This window comes from Ostrea edulis, chromosome 3, assembly GCF_947568905.1.
Source record: "Ostrea edulis chromosome 3, xbOstEdul1.1, whole genome shotgun sequence".
NCBI lineage: Eukaryota > Metazoa > Mollusca > Bivalvia > Ostreida > Ostreidae > Ostrea > Ostrea edulis.
Genome location: NC_079166.1, coordinates 39,131,307 through 39,146,387, shown reverse-complemented (window position 1 = coordinate 39,146,387; position 15,081 = coordinate 39,131,307). Strand labels below are relative to the sequence as shown.

Below are 15,081 nucleotides of genomic sequence, written 5' to 3'. Positions count from 1 at the left end.
AGGAATTTAATACGTGTACGTCAAAGTATTTAAATGATCATGAATTAAAGAATGTCTGGGCGAAGTAGAGAGTTCGACAACGAATGTACTTTGCCGTTTTCACTATCCTCAACAATGTAAACCTCGCCATTACTGTCGTCCATGTTGCATTTCTTTGGTTTTATTTTGAAAGACGTTAAGAATGATGTCACAATGACGTGATTGAACTCGGCACCATCCGTCTTTGGCGCGACCATCGCACTTTTGGGTCCGTAACGTTAACAAACCATCGCACTTTGGCGCAGACCATCGCACTTTGGCGTGACCATCGCACTTTGGAGCGACCATCGCACTTTGGAGTCTTACATATGTAACAATGTAGAAGTCATTCATGTAATCAGCACCTGTATATGTAACAGTGTAGAAGTCATTTGTGTCATCAGTACCTGTATGTGTAACAGTGTAGAAGTCATTCGTGTAACCAGCACCTGTACATGTAACAATGTAGAAGTCATTGATGTAATCAACACCTGTATATGTAACAGTGTAGAAACAATGTGTTGTGTAATCAGCACCTGTATATGTAACAGTGTAGAAGCTATTAGCGTAGTCAGCACCTGTACATGTAACAATGTAGAAGTCATTCGTGTAATCAGCACCTGTGCATGTAACAGTGTAGAAGCCATTCGTGTAATCAGCACCTGTATATGTAACAGTGTAGAAGTCATTCGTGTAATTAGAAGTCATTACTATCTACTACGCAAGCTTTCAGCTCAATCTCCATTGATCACTCACTGACATTTGTTCATTGCCATTGCATTAATCTCGGCTCTTTGTCGTTATTGCTGGCCAAAAGCATATTAGGATTGTGACATCATCCATTATCAAATGAGTAGCATGTGCAGCAGCCCAGCGGATGGGTGACCTGAACGCGTCACTCACAAAAATGCATATGCAGTGGCAAGGATATAGTAAGAATGGGTTGTGTATTGTATGCAATTTCATGTTTAACATTAAATTAATTCCATGTGGGAAAATAACACTCCTGTATTGGAGATTTATTTTTAACAAGCATTCACTTCTAAACAACACAATTATAGCAATATGTTTCCTTGTTAAACATGTATGCAAGAAAACGTAATCACAGTAGTATTATGTACAACTTACTTTTAAAGTTTCACTTTTTATGAAATGACAACACATTTCTGCGGTTTTAAAAACATTCATACATCAACCATGCCCAAATCTACTTACAACTGCAGAATAATGTCTGTATAGGTTTTATAATGGTAATATATTGATTTTGAGAGATTAGTTTTATACACTAGTTAACGTTAGACGATTGTATGGATCCTAAGAAAGAAATGCTTATAGACTTGCTCTCTGTGTTTCTAATTCAAAGCAATGTCAAATTCATGAAAATCCCAAGAATTGCAATATTGTTGGAATTCTGAACTTTCTTTTGATTATTCAAACATACACATGTAATATTGAACACCATGCATACTATTTTAAACTATCATCATCTTTGAATATATGTCTTTCAAAAAAAAAAAGATAGCGAAACACAAAATATCAATGTCCCTTAACCATGCCATACGTATAACTTTCTATACATATCAAGTCAAACTTCATGTGCTAATTAATAAAATGCACATAACCCCTCGGCGTGAATGGAAGCAATTTAGCACCGCCAATTAACAAATGGCATTCCGGAAAGTTTTTAATTCCATAAAAGTTTCGCAGGAGCCCCAGATGTTCTGAAAGCTTACAAAGCACTTTGATAGAAATGGAGGTCGTCATCAGCTACATAAGCTGCTGTTTAATCAGGTATTATTATGATAAAAAAAGAGGATTCGGTTACTAACGCTTTCCTTATCTGATTACATCGTCTATGGTTATCTGAAACTGACACTGCAATGCTCTTCAGCCCTCGGTTCCCCGTGGAGCTTCGTTTAAGTACATTGTGTAGATATAGTAGTATTGGACTTCTCTGTGCTGTCATTGTGTAGATATAGTAGTGTTAGGCTTCTCTGTGCTGTCATTGTGTAGATATAGTAGTGTTAGGCTTCTCTGTGCTGTCATTGTGTAGATATAGTAGTGTTGGACTTCTCTGTGCTGTAATTGTGTAGATATAGTAGTGTTAGGCTTCTCTGTGCTGTCATTGTGTAGATATAGTAGTGTGTGCTGTCATTGTGTAGATATAGTAGTGTTAGGCTTTTCTATGCTGTCACTGTGTAGATATAGTAGTGTGTGCTGTCATTGTGTAGATATAGTAGTGTTGGGCTTCTCTGTGCTATCATTGTGTATATATAGTAGTGTTGGACTTCTCTGTGCTGTCATTGTGTAGATATACTAGTGTTAGGCTTTTCTATGCTGTCACTGTGTAGATATAGTAGTGTGTGCTGTCATTGTGTAGATATAGTAGTGTTGGACTTCTCTGTGCTGTCATTGTGTAGATATAGTAGTGTTGGACTTCTCTGTGCTGTCATTGTGTAGATATAGTAGTGTTGGACTTCTCTGTGCTGTAATTGTGTAGATATAGTAGTGTGATGTCATTGTGTAGATATAGTAGTGTTGGACTTCTCTGTGTTGTCATTGTGTAGATATAGTAGTGTGTGCTGTCATTGTGTAGATATAGTAGTGTTAGGCTTCTCTGTTCTGTCATTGTGTAGATATAGTAGTGTTGGACTTCTATGTGCTGTCATTGTGTAGATATAGTAGTGTTGGACTTCTCTGTGCTGTCATTGTGTAGATAGAGTAGTGTTGAACTTCTCTGTGCTGTCATTGTGTAGATATAGTAGTGTTGGACTTCTATGTGCTGTCATTGTGTAGATATAGTAGTGTTGGACTTCTATGTGCTGTCATTGTGTAGATAGAGTAGTGTTGAACTTCTCTGTGCTGTCATTGTGTAGATATAGTAGTGTTGGACTTCTATGTGCTGTCATTGTGTAGATATAGTAGTGTTGGACTTCTATGTGCTGTCATTGTGTAGATATAGTAGTGTTGGACTTCTCTGTGCTGTCATTGTGTAGATATAGTAGTGTTGGACTTCTCTGTGCTGTAATTGTGTAGATATAGTAGTGTGATGTCATTGTGTAGATATAGTAGTGTTGGACTTCTCTGTGCTGTCATTGTGTAGATATAGTAGTGTTGTACTTCTCTGTGCTGTCACTGTGTAGATAGAGTAGTATTGGGATTCTCTGTGCTGTCATTGATATTGTGTGGTGTTTTGATTTGCTTTATCTGGAATTTTATGCTTTTTTGATATTTTGTTTATCACTATGGTTACTGTAAAGAATATGTTCATTAAAGATGGTGATTTGACCCATTTTTCAATACAGGTTATTGCCATTACGTTTATATATAATTATTTTGTATCAAAAGTTTTTTAAAGAAACGTTTTCTAAGTTTCTTTTGTTTACCATCACCTGTACAGCTGTGGTACGATAATAAGTAAAGCATACATCAGTGCTAAATCCAAGTTCACGTCATAGATTTTTGGGACATTCCTCAGCAAAATATTCATTACATAATACCATTGTTCATTTTTGATAATTGATAATTTTAGTTTACTTCAGTAAAAGCTTAGATACTTTAATTTACTGTAATTAAGGTGGCATATTTCTGCTATCATTTGTCAGATAATAATGTAAACTTGTCAGATGATTGTGTCAACTTATCAGTTAATAATTCAGACTTGTCAGATGCTTATGTCGATTTGTCAGATGATTTTGTTCACTTGTCAAATACTGAAAAGTTAGAAGAGTAACCGTACAATGTGTCATCCAGTTAACAACACGATGATCTAACAAGTTGACATACAGATCTGACAAGTCGCCATAATGCTCTTAAAAGTCAACATAATTATCTTTCTGTCGACTTTTCAGATGATCATGCCAACTTATCAGATGATTACGTCGACTTGTTAGTTTGTGATGTTGACTTGTCAGAAAGCAGATATCAGAAAATGGCAATGATATATCACAATTAGAAGATAATGAGAAAATATGAAAGAGGAGCCCCCCCCCCAAAAGTCGACATAATCATCTGACAAATCGGCATAATTAACTAACAACTGAACATAATGACCTGACAAGTCGACATAATGATCTCACCAGTGATGATAGAAATATGCCACCATATGTTATATTCAAAATATGGTATTGTGATTTACAGCAGTAAAAAAAACTTTGATTTCGTACTTCAAACTTTTTTTTACATTACTATGGGATCTTTTTTGACATATCTGATATCAGAAACATAATCACTGATTATGTAATATGAGATATGGGGTATAATGTAGGAAAATTAGATGCTCTCTATCTCCTAAACGAAAACCTGACGTCACCAATGAAAAGGGTAGGTACTATTCAGCGCGGACGACAGTGAAAACATTGGATTGAAATTGTAGTTTTTGAGTCAATTTCATGCACAAACATCTTCTGAAATACGTTGATGATCATTACATACTCACAGTAAATGTTAAGACAACATCTTTAAATACCATAACCTTCGTAAAGGATGATTATAGATCACTTCACTTAAATAAAAAGCTTTTTGAAGATCGTATAAAAATCTGGGAAAATGCTGCGTTCGTGATCGAAAGCAAAGTGAAAAGGGCAGGCACGATTTGCAGTGCGGACGACCGCAAAAACATCCACGATTGAAATTGTAGTTTTTGAAGTGAATCTCAGTTCACTTTGAAATTACATGCATCATAACAATTAATTGTAATGGATATTGATAACTTTGAAAGACCAGCCTGTTCTTACCTTCAGCTTACGACAATGGTATCGTAAGATTAAAATTTTATTTTGCTAATTGAATTCTAATCCATACTTAGCCTTCAGTGCAGTACGTGTCAATCAAAAGCACGAAAAAATTCTTTTCAACAATAAATTCGTCAAGATAAAGTAGTGCGTCGATCTTAAGGGAAGATTTTCATACAAATGAAAATGTAGCAAACTATAATCAAGGTCTTCAAAATTTGCAAGGCTTACCCCCCCCCCTTCCTCCCCCAATGCATTTAAGTTCAAACAGTAAACACGAACGAGATTCGAACTTGCCATCAAGAAATCAAAAGATGACTTTGTAACTGACCGAGCTATATGTATTGACAGTTAAATAAAAATGGATATAGATACAAATGTAATTTTTTTTTTAAAGTTTAAGTTAAAGTTACTTTGGAAGGAAGTACATCACATAATAGAGGTAAATCGAATTCCTGTTCATGCAAATTTTCTACGAAAAGTTAACGCACAAACATTATTATAATTAATATTCATCTCTTCAAAATCCTCTGGTAGATTTTTTTTTAATAAAAACCAAAAAAATTCTTTATACAAAAGTTTCATGTATTTAGATATATATCCTCTTAAAAAATAAATCAAAGTATGAAAAAAAAATTCAATTTCAATAACACTCCCAAATGACAATCAGATCATGTCGATAGGACCCAAATCTTCATCTAGTGTTGCGATTCGGGACAAGCGATTAAATGGGATATTAAGCTATTACTAAAAGTATGTTGTATCACCAGGGGTTTAAAATTTCAGAAAAGTACAAATCTCATGCCGTCTGAATCTTTTCTTCACTTTCACATTAGAACAGCCAAGTTCTTGATATTTTACGCTTTTAGAAGACCCCGAGACAACAAATGACAAAACTACTTCTGAAATGTCACTTTATGCAACAAATGTCATTAGTGATCATATCTAGATGAACATTTGAAGTGTTTAAAGTAAAAATTCCGTATAACTAGTGCCACTCTGAATTTTCATCAGAGTACTAGTATTTGACTTGCATCACAATATTGTAGTCACCCTTATCATCAAGTTGTTTTTGTTTTGTTTTTGTTTTTTTTATTTTGAAATGTATGTCTCTCGAATCTTTTCGATCTATTCTTAGAAAATGTATCAAAGAGTGGAAGAAAGGCATTACTAGGCAACAAAATTATCCAAAAGAGCGATAGACATCTAACACATTATGAAAATTGACTGGAAATCATTCCTTTATCAAAAGAAGATTGAATCTAAAAAGAACACCAGGAACAGGAAAAAAGAGCAAAATCCTTTTGTTGGTACATTAGAAATTTGCATTTATATACAGAATTGTTATGGCTTTACATATATATGATTTTATTAACTCCAAAAAATCTTTAGCCTCAGAGATAGAAGCTTAAGAATGCCATTACCAAGGCGTATGCACTTTTCAATTCGAAAAAAAAAACCCAAACCTAACGAAACAGCAACAGAATGACTCTCAATTCATAGAAGAGAAACATATCCAGGCACGCAGCAACAGGGGGGGGGGGGGGGGGGGGGGGGGGGGGGGGCTGCTTGCCTGGATCTGTTACATTCCTGCCTTCTTTGGCAATACTGACATTCTTAAGCTCCCACTATATGGACAATGCACCTTTCCTGTATCTTTATATATAGACTAAAATTCATTGACCACCCCCACCTCCTCCGTCCGCTTATTAATAGCAGTACATGCATATACATCTAATGAATCGAAATTATGGAAAAAACAAAATGTGAAATGAATGTGGTCTTCTCAATCACCAGATATTGATGTTATAGAAAATCCAGTAAATATCGTCAACAAAATGACAGAGCTCCTTCTGAGAGTTAATGAAATATAAAATGTGTGGACTTCGCTTCCACTATATTTTATATGAGAGAAGTCAGGCAAGTCTTGCAGGTACATTTTTGTAACGCTAGACGACGGCCATTTCGACATTTTATGGCCATATACTGTGTGACATTAGGATTACTGGATCAGAAAGAAATCTGGGGTGGGTGACGATCAAAGTAGAATTTTATAACTTTTTTGAAGCGAAGGTTTGAGTAAAAATTTGTGTCATTCCTTGTGTGTGGGTGGGTTTTTTTCTTCATTAGGGGATGGTACCGTTGGGTATATACCCATACTATTATCATTAAAGACAAAATTACCGGTTCCTGTAAATGTGTTCACACCTGTCGACCTGTGAAGGGTTGTGAATAGTGAATGTGAGCAAATATATGTGAATGAGCATACCATATTGTTCTAGCTGCAATAATCTAGTCCCGTCCAATATTATACTGATATTTTTGTGAAAGGGTTACATGTACATTTATACAAATAAAATTACATGGGAATAGGACTTTTTCTCCCATGGGATTTTTGGTGGGAGCACTGTTGGGAGTGAAAATCCCACCAAAATCCCATGGGATTTTTTTTTAATTTCTGTTGAAATATCTTAAAAACTACAATAGTTACAAGTGTAAATGTTGGTGCATGTCTTGTGAACATAAAATCCTATCATTTTTTGTAAAGGGTTTATTTGTATCCTTAATAAAAGGGTTGGAGAAACTCCGGACTTTTGTCGTGTCCAGAGTTAAATATTGCACTTTTTAATGTATGCATAACGTCCTGGGTCGTAGCAGTGAGGGTTGAATGAAGATGACGGAGTGCAAATTGTAATCAGACTCAATAAAATTATTCAAAGGGAAAGAGGAAAATGATAACGATAATTCAAATTAACTGAGTGTTTCCATTATTATCGTGTGGTTTGAACGTCTGGAAATATACCAAGAAAACTTTATGGAAAGTTACGTGTCAAAGATTGGTGTTGTAAATTACACAGTGAAATGTCAGTATTATATTGATTTGGGGTGAAGGCTAAACCAGAGACATAACCCTGGAACGTATTGCAATCAAACATCGGCACAAACACCAGTCTCGTCAGATTGTCATACACTGCATAGCGTACGTCACATCCGGTCTGTAATACACGTAATGAAAGACCAAGAAAAGTCTTATTTTTCCAAGTATTGCAAACCCTCTTAAGTCTAATAGGAAGCAAATTTTATTGGTCTAATTTCCTTATAGAGATTATGTCAAAATAAAGTTACATATATGACATAATTTCATGATCTATACATCGTTACAAAACACACGTTTTCATCAGATCTCCTAGCTTTATTTCCTTCTATGTCAACCAACCAAAGGATTGTTCCGTCCGTGGATCAGATTTCTTAGTACCCAGATCGTCTTACCAGGCCACATCACAGTTTGAATCCAGAAACATTATATCTTTTATCAAGTGTCTGACTCAGAACCTGAGAAATTGTCCTCTAAAACCGCGACAGTCAACACTTTTAAATCCTCCAACACAGCTGATATTGGCTCGCTGCTCACTGGAAAAAAATACAAGTTTATTACATGGGGTTCTTTTCCCTTTTAACAAGAGACATTGCTTTAAAATATCAAAAAACAGTATCGTTAGTTCTCAAGAATTTTGTAATAAAAATGGAAATTAGTACATAAATACTGTCAACAAGCAATCCCTTAATTTTTTCTTTCTTTTCTTTTCTTATTCAACATCATGACGGGATAGCATCGTAAGCTACTCCCACGAAATAATTTTCTTTTAATAAAAATGGTTTTATTGTAATCTTAAATCTAATACCGAAAAAAGTAGGTCACAACTGGTAATGATACGAGTAAATCGCATCATGAACTTAAGATGTATAATACATGTACTAAAGTAGCGGTCGTGGACCTCCATCTTCTCTAGACAAGTGACCGATTCCCTTCCCAGGGGGAAATGAGAGCAAGAGATCGGACACATCGCATGCAAAGTTGTAGACCTCAGACCTTTTACAAACCTAAATATCTGGTCAAATATAATCACTTGCTGTCGATAACAAGGTCAACCGCTCTTAATTCTAACAACACTGACACAACTTTTCTACAATTCTGCTAAGAAACTACCAAACAAACCAAAAGAAAGCATAGGAGTACAGAAAAATGTGAAAACGTGATAAATGTCTTTCCTTCTGAATTTAGATGTGGTTATGGTGATTGGGGTCATTTAAATATTATGTTTTATTAACCTCCAGTTACTTGTACGTCTATTAAAGGCATTTACCGAGAATAGAAGAAACAATTTTCAAAATATCTGCATTTCCAAATGTTTTGTAAGAAATAACCTTTGATATTTCTTTGTAATTCTCATTAGAAAAAAAATAAAACTGCTATTATTACGTGCAGCTAGCAATGCTATCAAATTTGACCTACCAAAACTTATACTCATAAAAAAGATAACATGGTAAATACGCCATTCTTCCATTGATTTATAGCTATGGTGCAAACAAACTAGACTTTGATGTAACTAGATGTAACAAGCTAGCAAACAACAGTTAGATGTAACAAGCTAGCAAACAACAGTTAGATGTAACAAGCTAGCAAACAACAGTTAGATGTAACAAGCTAGTAAACAACAGCGTTAGATGTAACAGAACAAAACTCAAGCTTGATCTGTAGCTGATCAAAATACACCTGGCTACAAAAAACTCAATTCAATATCTCAAGACGTTTAGAACAAAAAAGCACGGAAAACTGGTCGTAACAGTAATTTTTCTACATTAAAGGGTAAATGGGCACAACTCCATCAAAAATCAACGAACCGTAACAAAACTCAAACTCGTTCCGTAACTTGTCAATATACATCTGAATACAAAAATTCAATTCAATATCTCAAGGCGTTTAAAAAAAAAAAAGTAGTCCGGAAAACTGGGTGTTGCGGAGGACTGACAAAAGTCAAACTATATATCCCGACAACTTTGTGGCGGTGGCATAAAAATTAAAGTACAGATAAATTACATTTTCAGTTCTTCATTACCGTTTACTTCAACGATAAAAATTGACCATTCCCCTCCCCTCGGAGTAAGAAAAGTGGGAAATCACGATAGAATTCACATAACTTTATACATGTAATTAATCAATGGTGAAAATCAAACGGAAAGTCTAATGCGAGATTTTTTTAAATGGGTCATAAGCTGCTTAAGAAGGAAATGTTAATGGCAGCTGCAGTATGTCAACTTCCTGCCTATTAGGGGAATCATTAATGTATAAAATAATTGCATTTTGCTTGCCCTACTCTTAATTTTGCATTCTTTATAGCTAAGAATTTTCATAGGCGCCTGGGTCAAGGATATTGCACTACAATCTAGATGTAAACAATGGAGGAAATTCGAACTATGAATAAATATTTCTCTCCAGTCTATGGTGTCAATTACTTTCTTATCATGTTTCAAGAAACTTAACTTCATTTGTCATTACCACAGAATACTAATTCATCCACGTTTTAAAAAAAATGTCTTATTATAATATCCCACTGATTCATCAAATAAAATGTTAAAAGAGTTACCATATTTCGGAGAGAAATATTTATTCACAGTTCGAATTTCCATTTTTTACATCTAGGTTATAGTGCAATATCCTTGACCCAGGCGCCTAAAGGAATTTCTAATTGCCAGATTGATCACTGTTCGTTATCTTCACCTTTTCATTGCAATGCAAAATAAAGTTTTCATTGTACTTAACGATCTTAGAATTATAGACAGGAAATGTTTGTGTTCAAATGACTCAAAAGAAACAAACCAAGCGGTAAATATGAGTGCGCATACTATTGATAAAAAGAAAGTAATATGAGAACGCATGTAAATATGCGTGACATTGATTCAAAGAAACTAAGCTGTAAATATATGTACGCATAACACTGATAAAAAGAAACTGAGCTGTAAATATACATGTACATGTATATTGTGCATACCGTTTTGTTGTTCTTCAGGTTGGTTTTGGAGACCAGTTCCGGCATTAGAGAACTGATGGTTAACATCTATTTCTGGTAATTGGGCAATCTCTGACCTTTTTGCTCTCAGCTTACTCAACAAACCCTCTTGTCTCAGTGTGGCCTGCAATTAAAAGGCTCCAATAGAAAGGGGTTGTTAGTGCAGTTAATCAGTAGTCATCATTGAAATGACCCCCAGAAGACGTAGTTTACGACCGCTTATCACCAAAAAGAACTACAGGGCACCCAATCCCATAAATTATGAATTGGTGAACACTTGTCACTCTTCATAAATAATGTAACATACGATTTTTTAAATAAATAATCATATTACAGTACTATAATCTTCCATAACTCTAGGGCACTGGGATAGTAAAATATGCATTTAATACGATAAAAGGCAAAACAACAGAATGTTTATGACACATCAAACCTTGATTTGTCAAAATTGGACAGTATTTAGACTACTGTAAATTTTAATGTTTGATCGAATTCTTCTTGCAAATTTACTTTTCGCCTGTAGGTTCTTTTTCATAAACTAGTCCACGTCAGAATCACTCAAGTGATTTACCGATGAAAGTTAATGCTACAAATGATGAATTTTCATACCTTTTTTCCAAAATGTGAAAGTATAAAAACATCTGACAGTGCTATCTGTACTGACTGTTATTACATAAAGGGCAGATAAATGTGTATCAATATAGACATTTTCTGTCAAATATCTTTTCTCTGCGTTAGAGGTATTTAAAAATTGACATAATTTTCATTATGCTAACCCTAATTACTATAAATTATCTTAGATAAATATCTCCAGCCTCCTTTAGGATAAATCGGATATTTTCCAATATCGCATAGTTCATAAAAGGGTCATTGACACGACTTCGGTGAAAAAATGTATGGATATTAATCATTTCTATGGTAGTATTTGATATGTGTAAAACATAGTAACAAAACTAAATTTCAAAAACTGGCACAATGATTTTATTTGAGACTTAATTTTCTAAACAAGGCACGAACACTGTTTAAGTTTACATGTTACGTGAATTCAGCTATCAATATGGCGCCAAAATTGACGGCTTCAAAGAAAAAAAAACTTTTACAACAAAACTTACAGTTCTTACTTCTTTGTGCTTGCTCCCTCAATTGATTTATCATTAATCTCTGTCAAAATGTTGAATGCTATTGACATGCTTTCTAGAAATCTTGGTGTTCTCACATCCGCACGTTTGTTTACAGTTCTATGAAATGCGCTCGCATTTATCTCACTTTCGATATAGATTACTTGCAACACCGTGTTTTAAATGTATAAACACGATTTAGAGAGCCGTGTTTTATGCATATATTCTTGTGTAAAATACTTTTAATCAACTTCCTTACAAAAGAACAAAATGCTCTACATTTCAACCTATCACAAATCGCGTTCATACCCCCTTAAGTGAACTGCTACTTACGTTTACAGTTCATGGACAAAATATGTGAGCAATATCGTAATGTGGAACTATTAACATTTCTAGTAGCAAAAACCATAAGCAATTTCCAGTTTAGGTTGGGCAGTGCAGTGGGTAAGAGATTGTTTGACAAGCTGTCAGTAGTGGGTACAAATCTCATAACTTAAAAAGTTTTGATACAGTACCTTTCATCATATAGAAATGAGCTGTAGGTGTGGTAATTTGAGAATTTCATATATGCACTCTGTACTTAAAGAGGTCAATATTGTGTGCAGAAAAAATTCATTGATTTGATTGCAATAATATGTATTTCAACAATAAACAACACTGACTGTATACGGAAATACATACTAGTAACATTGATCAAGATCACGGACGGAGGGAAGAAGGCTATCGACATGATTAACCCGATTCATTTCGGTAGACGGTCTGTAACAAACTTAATAACTTTATTTTACCCAGGGCTAATGCTATATATGAATTTCTTATTACCCATCAAAATATTCGGCAATCACATGACCCGTTTTATTCAATGACAGAGCATCGTTCTGGTATACGAGGTAAAATAATAGCGTATTTTCATTTTAAACATATTCTATTGCGTACTGAATACAGAATACGATTAGACAGCAGGTATTACTATCTATATACGCCTTCTCCTCACAATGCATTGCAACCCAAATGACCACAGCAAAACTTTTATAAGCATCTGGGTTTTTTTTTAATGGATAAAAAAAATCAATATATGCACCCAGGGGTACATGAGCCGAGTTGCATGGGATACATTGTAAAGTCAGGAATGATGTGGCATATTCATAATTGTGAAGAACTAAATTTAGTTTTAAACTTTTCGAGTTACTGTTCAGAAACCATATTTGTCTGAAGTTTTCAATCTATTTTCGGTCACTGTGACCTTGACCTTTGACCATTTTTTTCTCCAAAATCAATAGGGGCCTTGCTTTGCTGGTATCCAACAATATATCCATGTTTCATTTGATTCAAATTAAAAAATTTCGAGTTAACCTCCGGAAACCAATTTTTTTTTGGAATTTTAAATCTATTTTCGATCACTGTGACCTTGACCTTTGATCTAATTTCTCCGAAATCAATAGGAGTCTTCCTTACCTGGTACATAACAATATCTTTAAGTATCATTTGATTCGGATTTAAACTTTCTGGGTTATCATCCAGAAACCAAATATTTCTGAAATTTTTATTCTATATTCGGTCACTGTGACCTTGACCTTTGTTCTCCAAAATCAATAGGGGTCTTCCTTACCTGGTACCCAACAATATATCAAAGGTTCATTTGATTCGGATTTAAACTTTCTGAGTTATTATCCGGAAACCAAATTTTTCTGAAATTTTCATTCTATATTTGGTCACTGTGACCTTGACCTTTGACCTTTTTCCTCCAAAATCAATAGGGGTCTTCCTTACCTGGTATCCAACAATATATCAAAGTTGCATTTAATTAGATTGTAAACTTTTCGAGTTATCTCATCCGGAAACCAATTGTTGACGCCCAACCGCCCGCCCACATCACCAAACCAACAGCCGAGTTCAACTTCGTTGCAACTCGGCTAATAAAGGCTGTGTCCGATCATATATGAATCGGCCATTAATTAACCTAAATCTTAGGATCTTACGAAAGCAATAATTAGCTCAGCCTGTGGAAAAGTCCCCGAAGACTGGAAGCGCGGGGTGATAGTCCCACTGTACAAAGGCGGAGGCAAACCTAGAGTTCATCAGTTACAGGTCAGTAGCCTTATTACCACGTTTCTTCAACATTTTTGGAAAAAATACTTATAGTTTCTCCTGTCATATAAAAGCTTCCCTAAACCACAGCATTAAGGTTTTTTTTAAATCTTGGTTGTCTAACTGCTTCTTTTAAACTTCAAGAAACTGTTTTTCATAACTTAGAACAGGGAAATAACGTTTACGCAAGTTTTTCAGATACCAACATTTGTTACCGCCCGGAGAAATGGAATAATGATCAAACTGTACAAGATCGTATTACAGGAAAAGCATTGTCTTTTATCAATAACTGTCATTGCAATACAGATAGTTTAAAGGTACTTAAAACCAATGAAATAAAGCAGAGGTGAGTAAGCTCACATACCCCACGCTCCAACATTGCTTGACAATGCCTCACATAATGAATGGTAATGCTATGCATTACTGCAAGAACAGAACAGATGGGCTCAAAATTCAAAGTTCAATAGTGGTATAACTCCCACAAAAATTAATGAATAAAATTTTCTGGAAATATGCACATCTACACGTGTGTCCTTATTTAACTACAAAGTTTCACGAAATTCTGTTGAGCGGTCTCAGAGGAGTTGCGCTGACAAGAACAGAAGAGACAAGCTCGAAATTCTAAGTTCAAAAGGGGCATAACTCCCACAAAAATTATTAAATCAGAAATTTTCTGGAAATATGCACATCTACACAGTGTGTCCTTATTAACTACAAAGCTTCACGAATTTCTGTTTAGCGGTCTCAAAGGAGTTGCACTGACAAGAACTGGGCAGACGGGCTCAAAATGCTAAGTTCAAAAGGGACATAACTCCCAGAAAAATCATTGAATAAGAATTTCCTGAGATTATTAACTACATGTACAAAGTTTCACGAAATTCTGTTGAGCGGTCTCAGAGGAGCTGCGCTGACAAGAAAGGGACTGATGGACGGGTAGATTTTTAAAAAAACATTATACCCTCCGCAACTTCGTGCGTGGGGTATAAAAACAGTCGAGATAGTTCTCATTTCTGCAAGGGGTTAGGCAAGGTGGTGTATTATCCATATTTTTAAATATTGCTCCTTTGAATGATATTAATGATTTAAAATACTGGTACATGTATATTGAATGTAAATAGCAGTTGTCCTTTTCTTATGGAAAATAATTACCGCCAAAATTCTATGCATTCTTCTTGTAGTCTTCTTACCTATGGAATTAGGGATAACATGTAGCTTTATAATAGTTCTTTGCGCTATCTGATATAGGTTCCCAGCACCTGAATCTAATCACCGTAT

At 34.9% G+C, this 15,081-nt stretch overlaps 1 protein-coding gene across 1 annotated transcript in view; it reads right to left on the bottom strand.

The window, feature by feature from the left end:
- Positions 1-7,815: 7,815 nt before the first annotated feature.
- LOC125673088 (coiled-coil alpha-helical rod protein 1-like) overlaps positions 7,816-15,081 on the bottom strand; it is a 40,689-nt gene continuing 33,423 nt past the window's right edge. Inside the window, exons 18-19 of the mRNA XM_048909354.2 lie at positions 10,583-10,724; positions 7,816-8,162 (exon numbers count right to left, since the gene is read on the bottom strand). Coding sequence (XP_048765311.2) covers positions 8,065-8,162; positions 10,583-10,724 — 240 coding nt within the window. The 3' untranslated portion in view covers positions 7,816-8,064. The remainder of the gene's footprint in view (positions 8,163-10,582; positions 10,725-15,081) is intronic.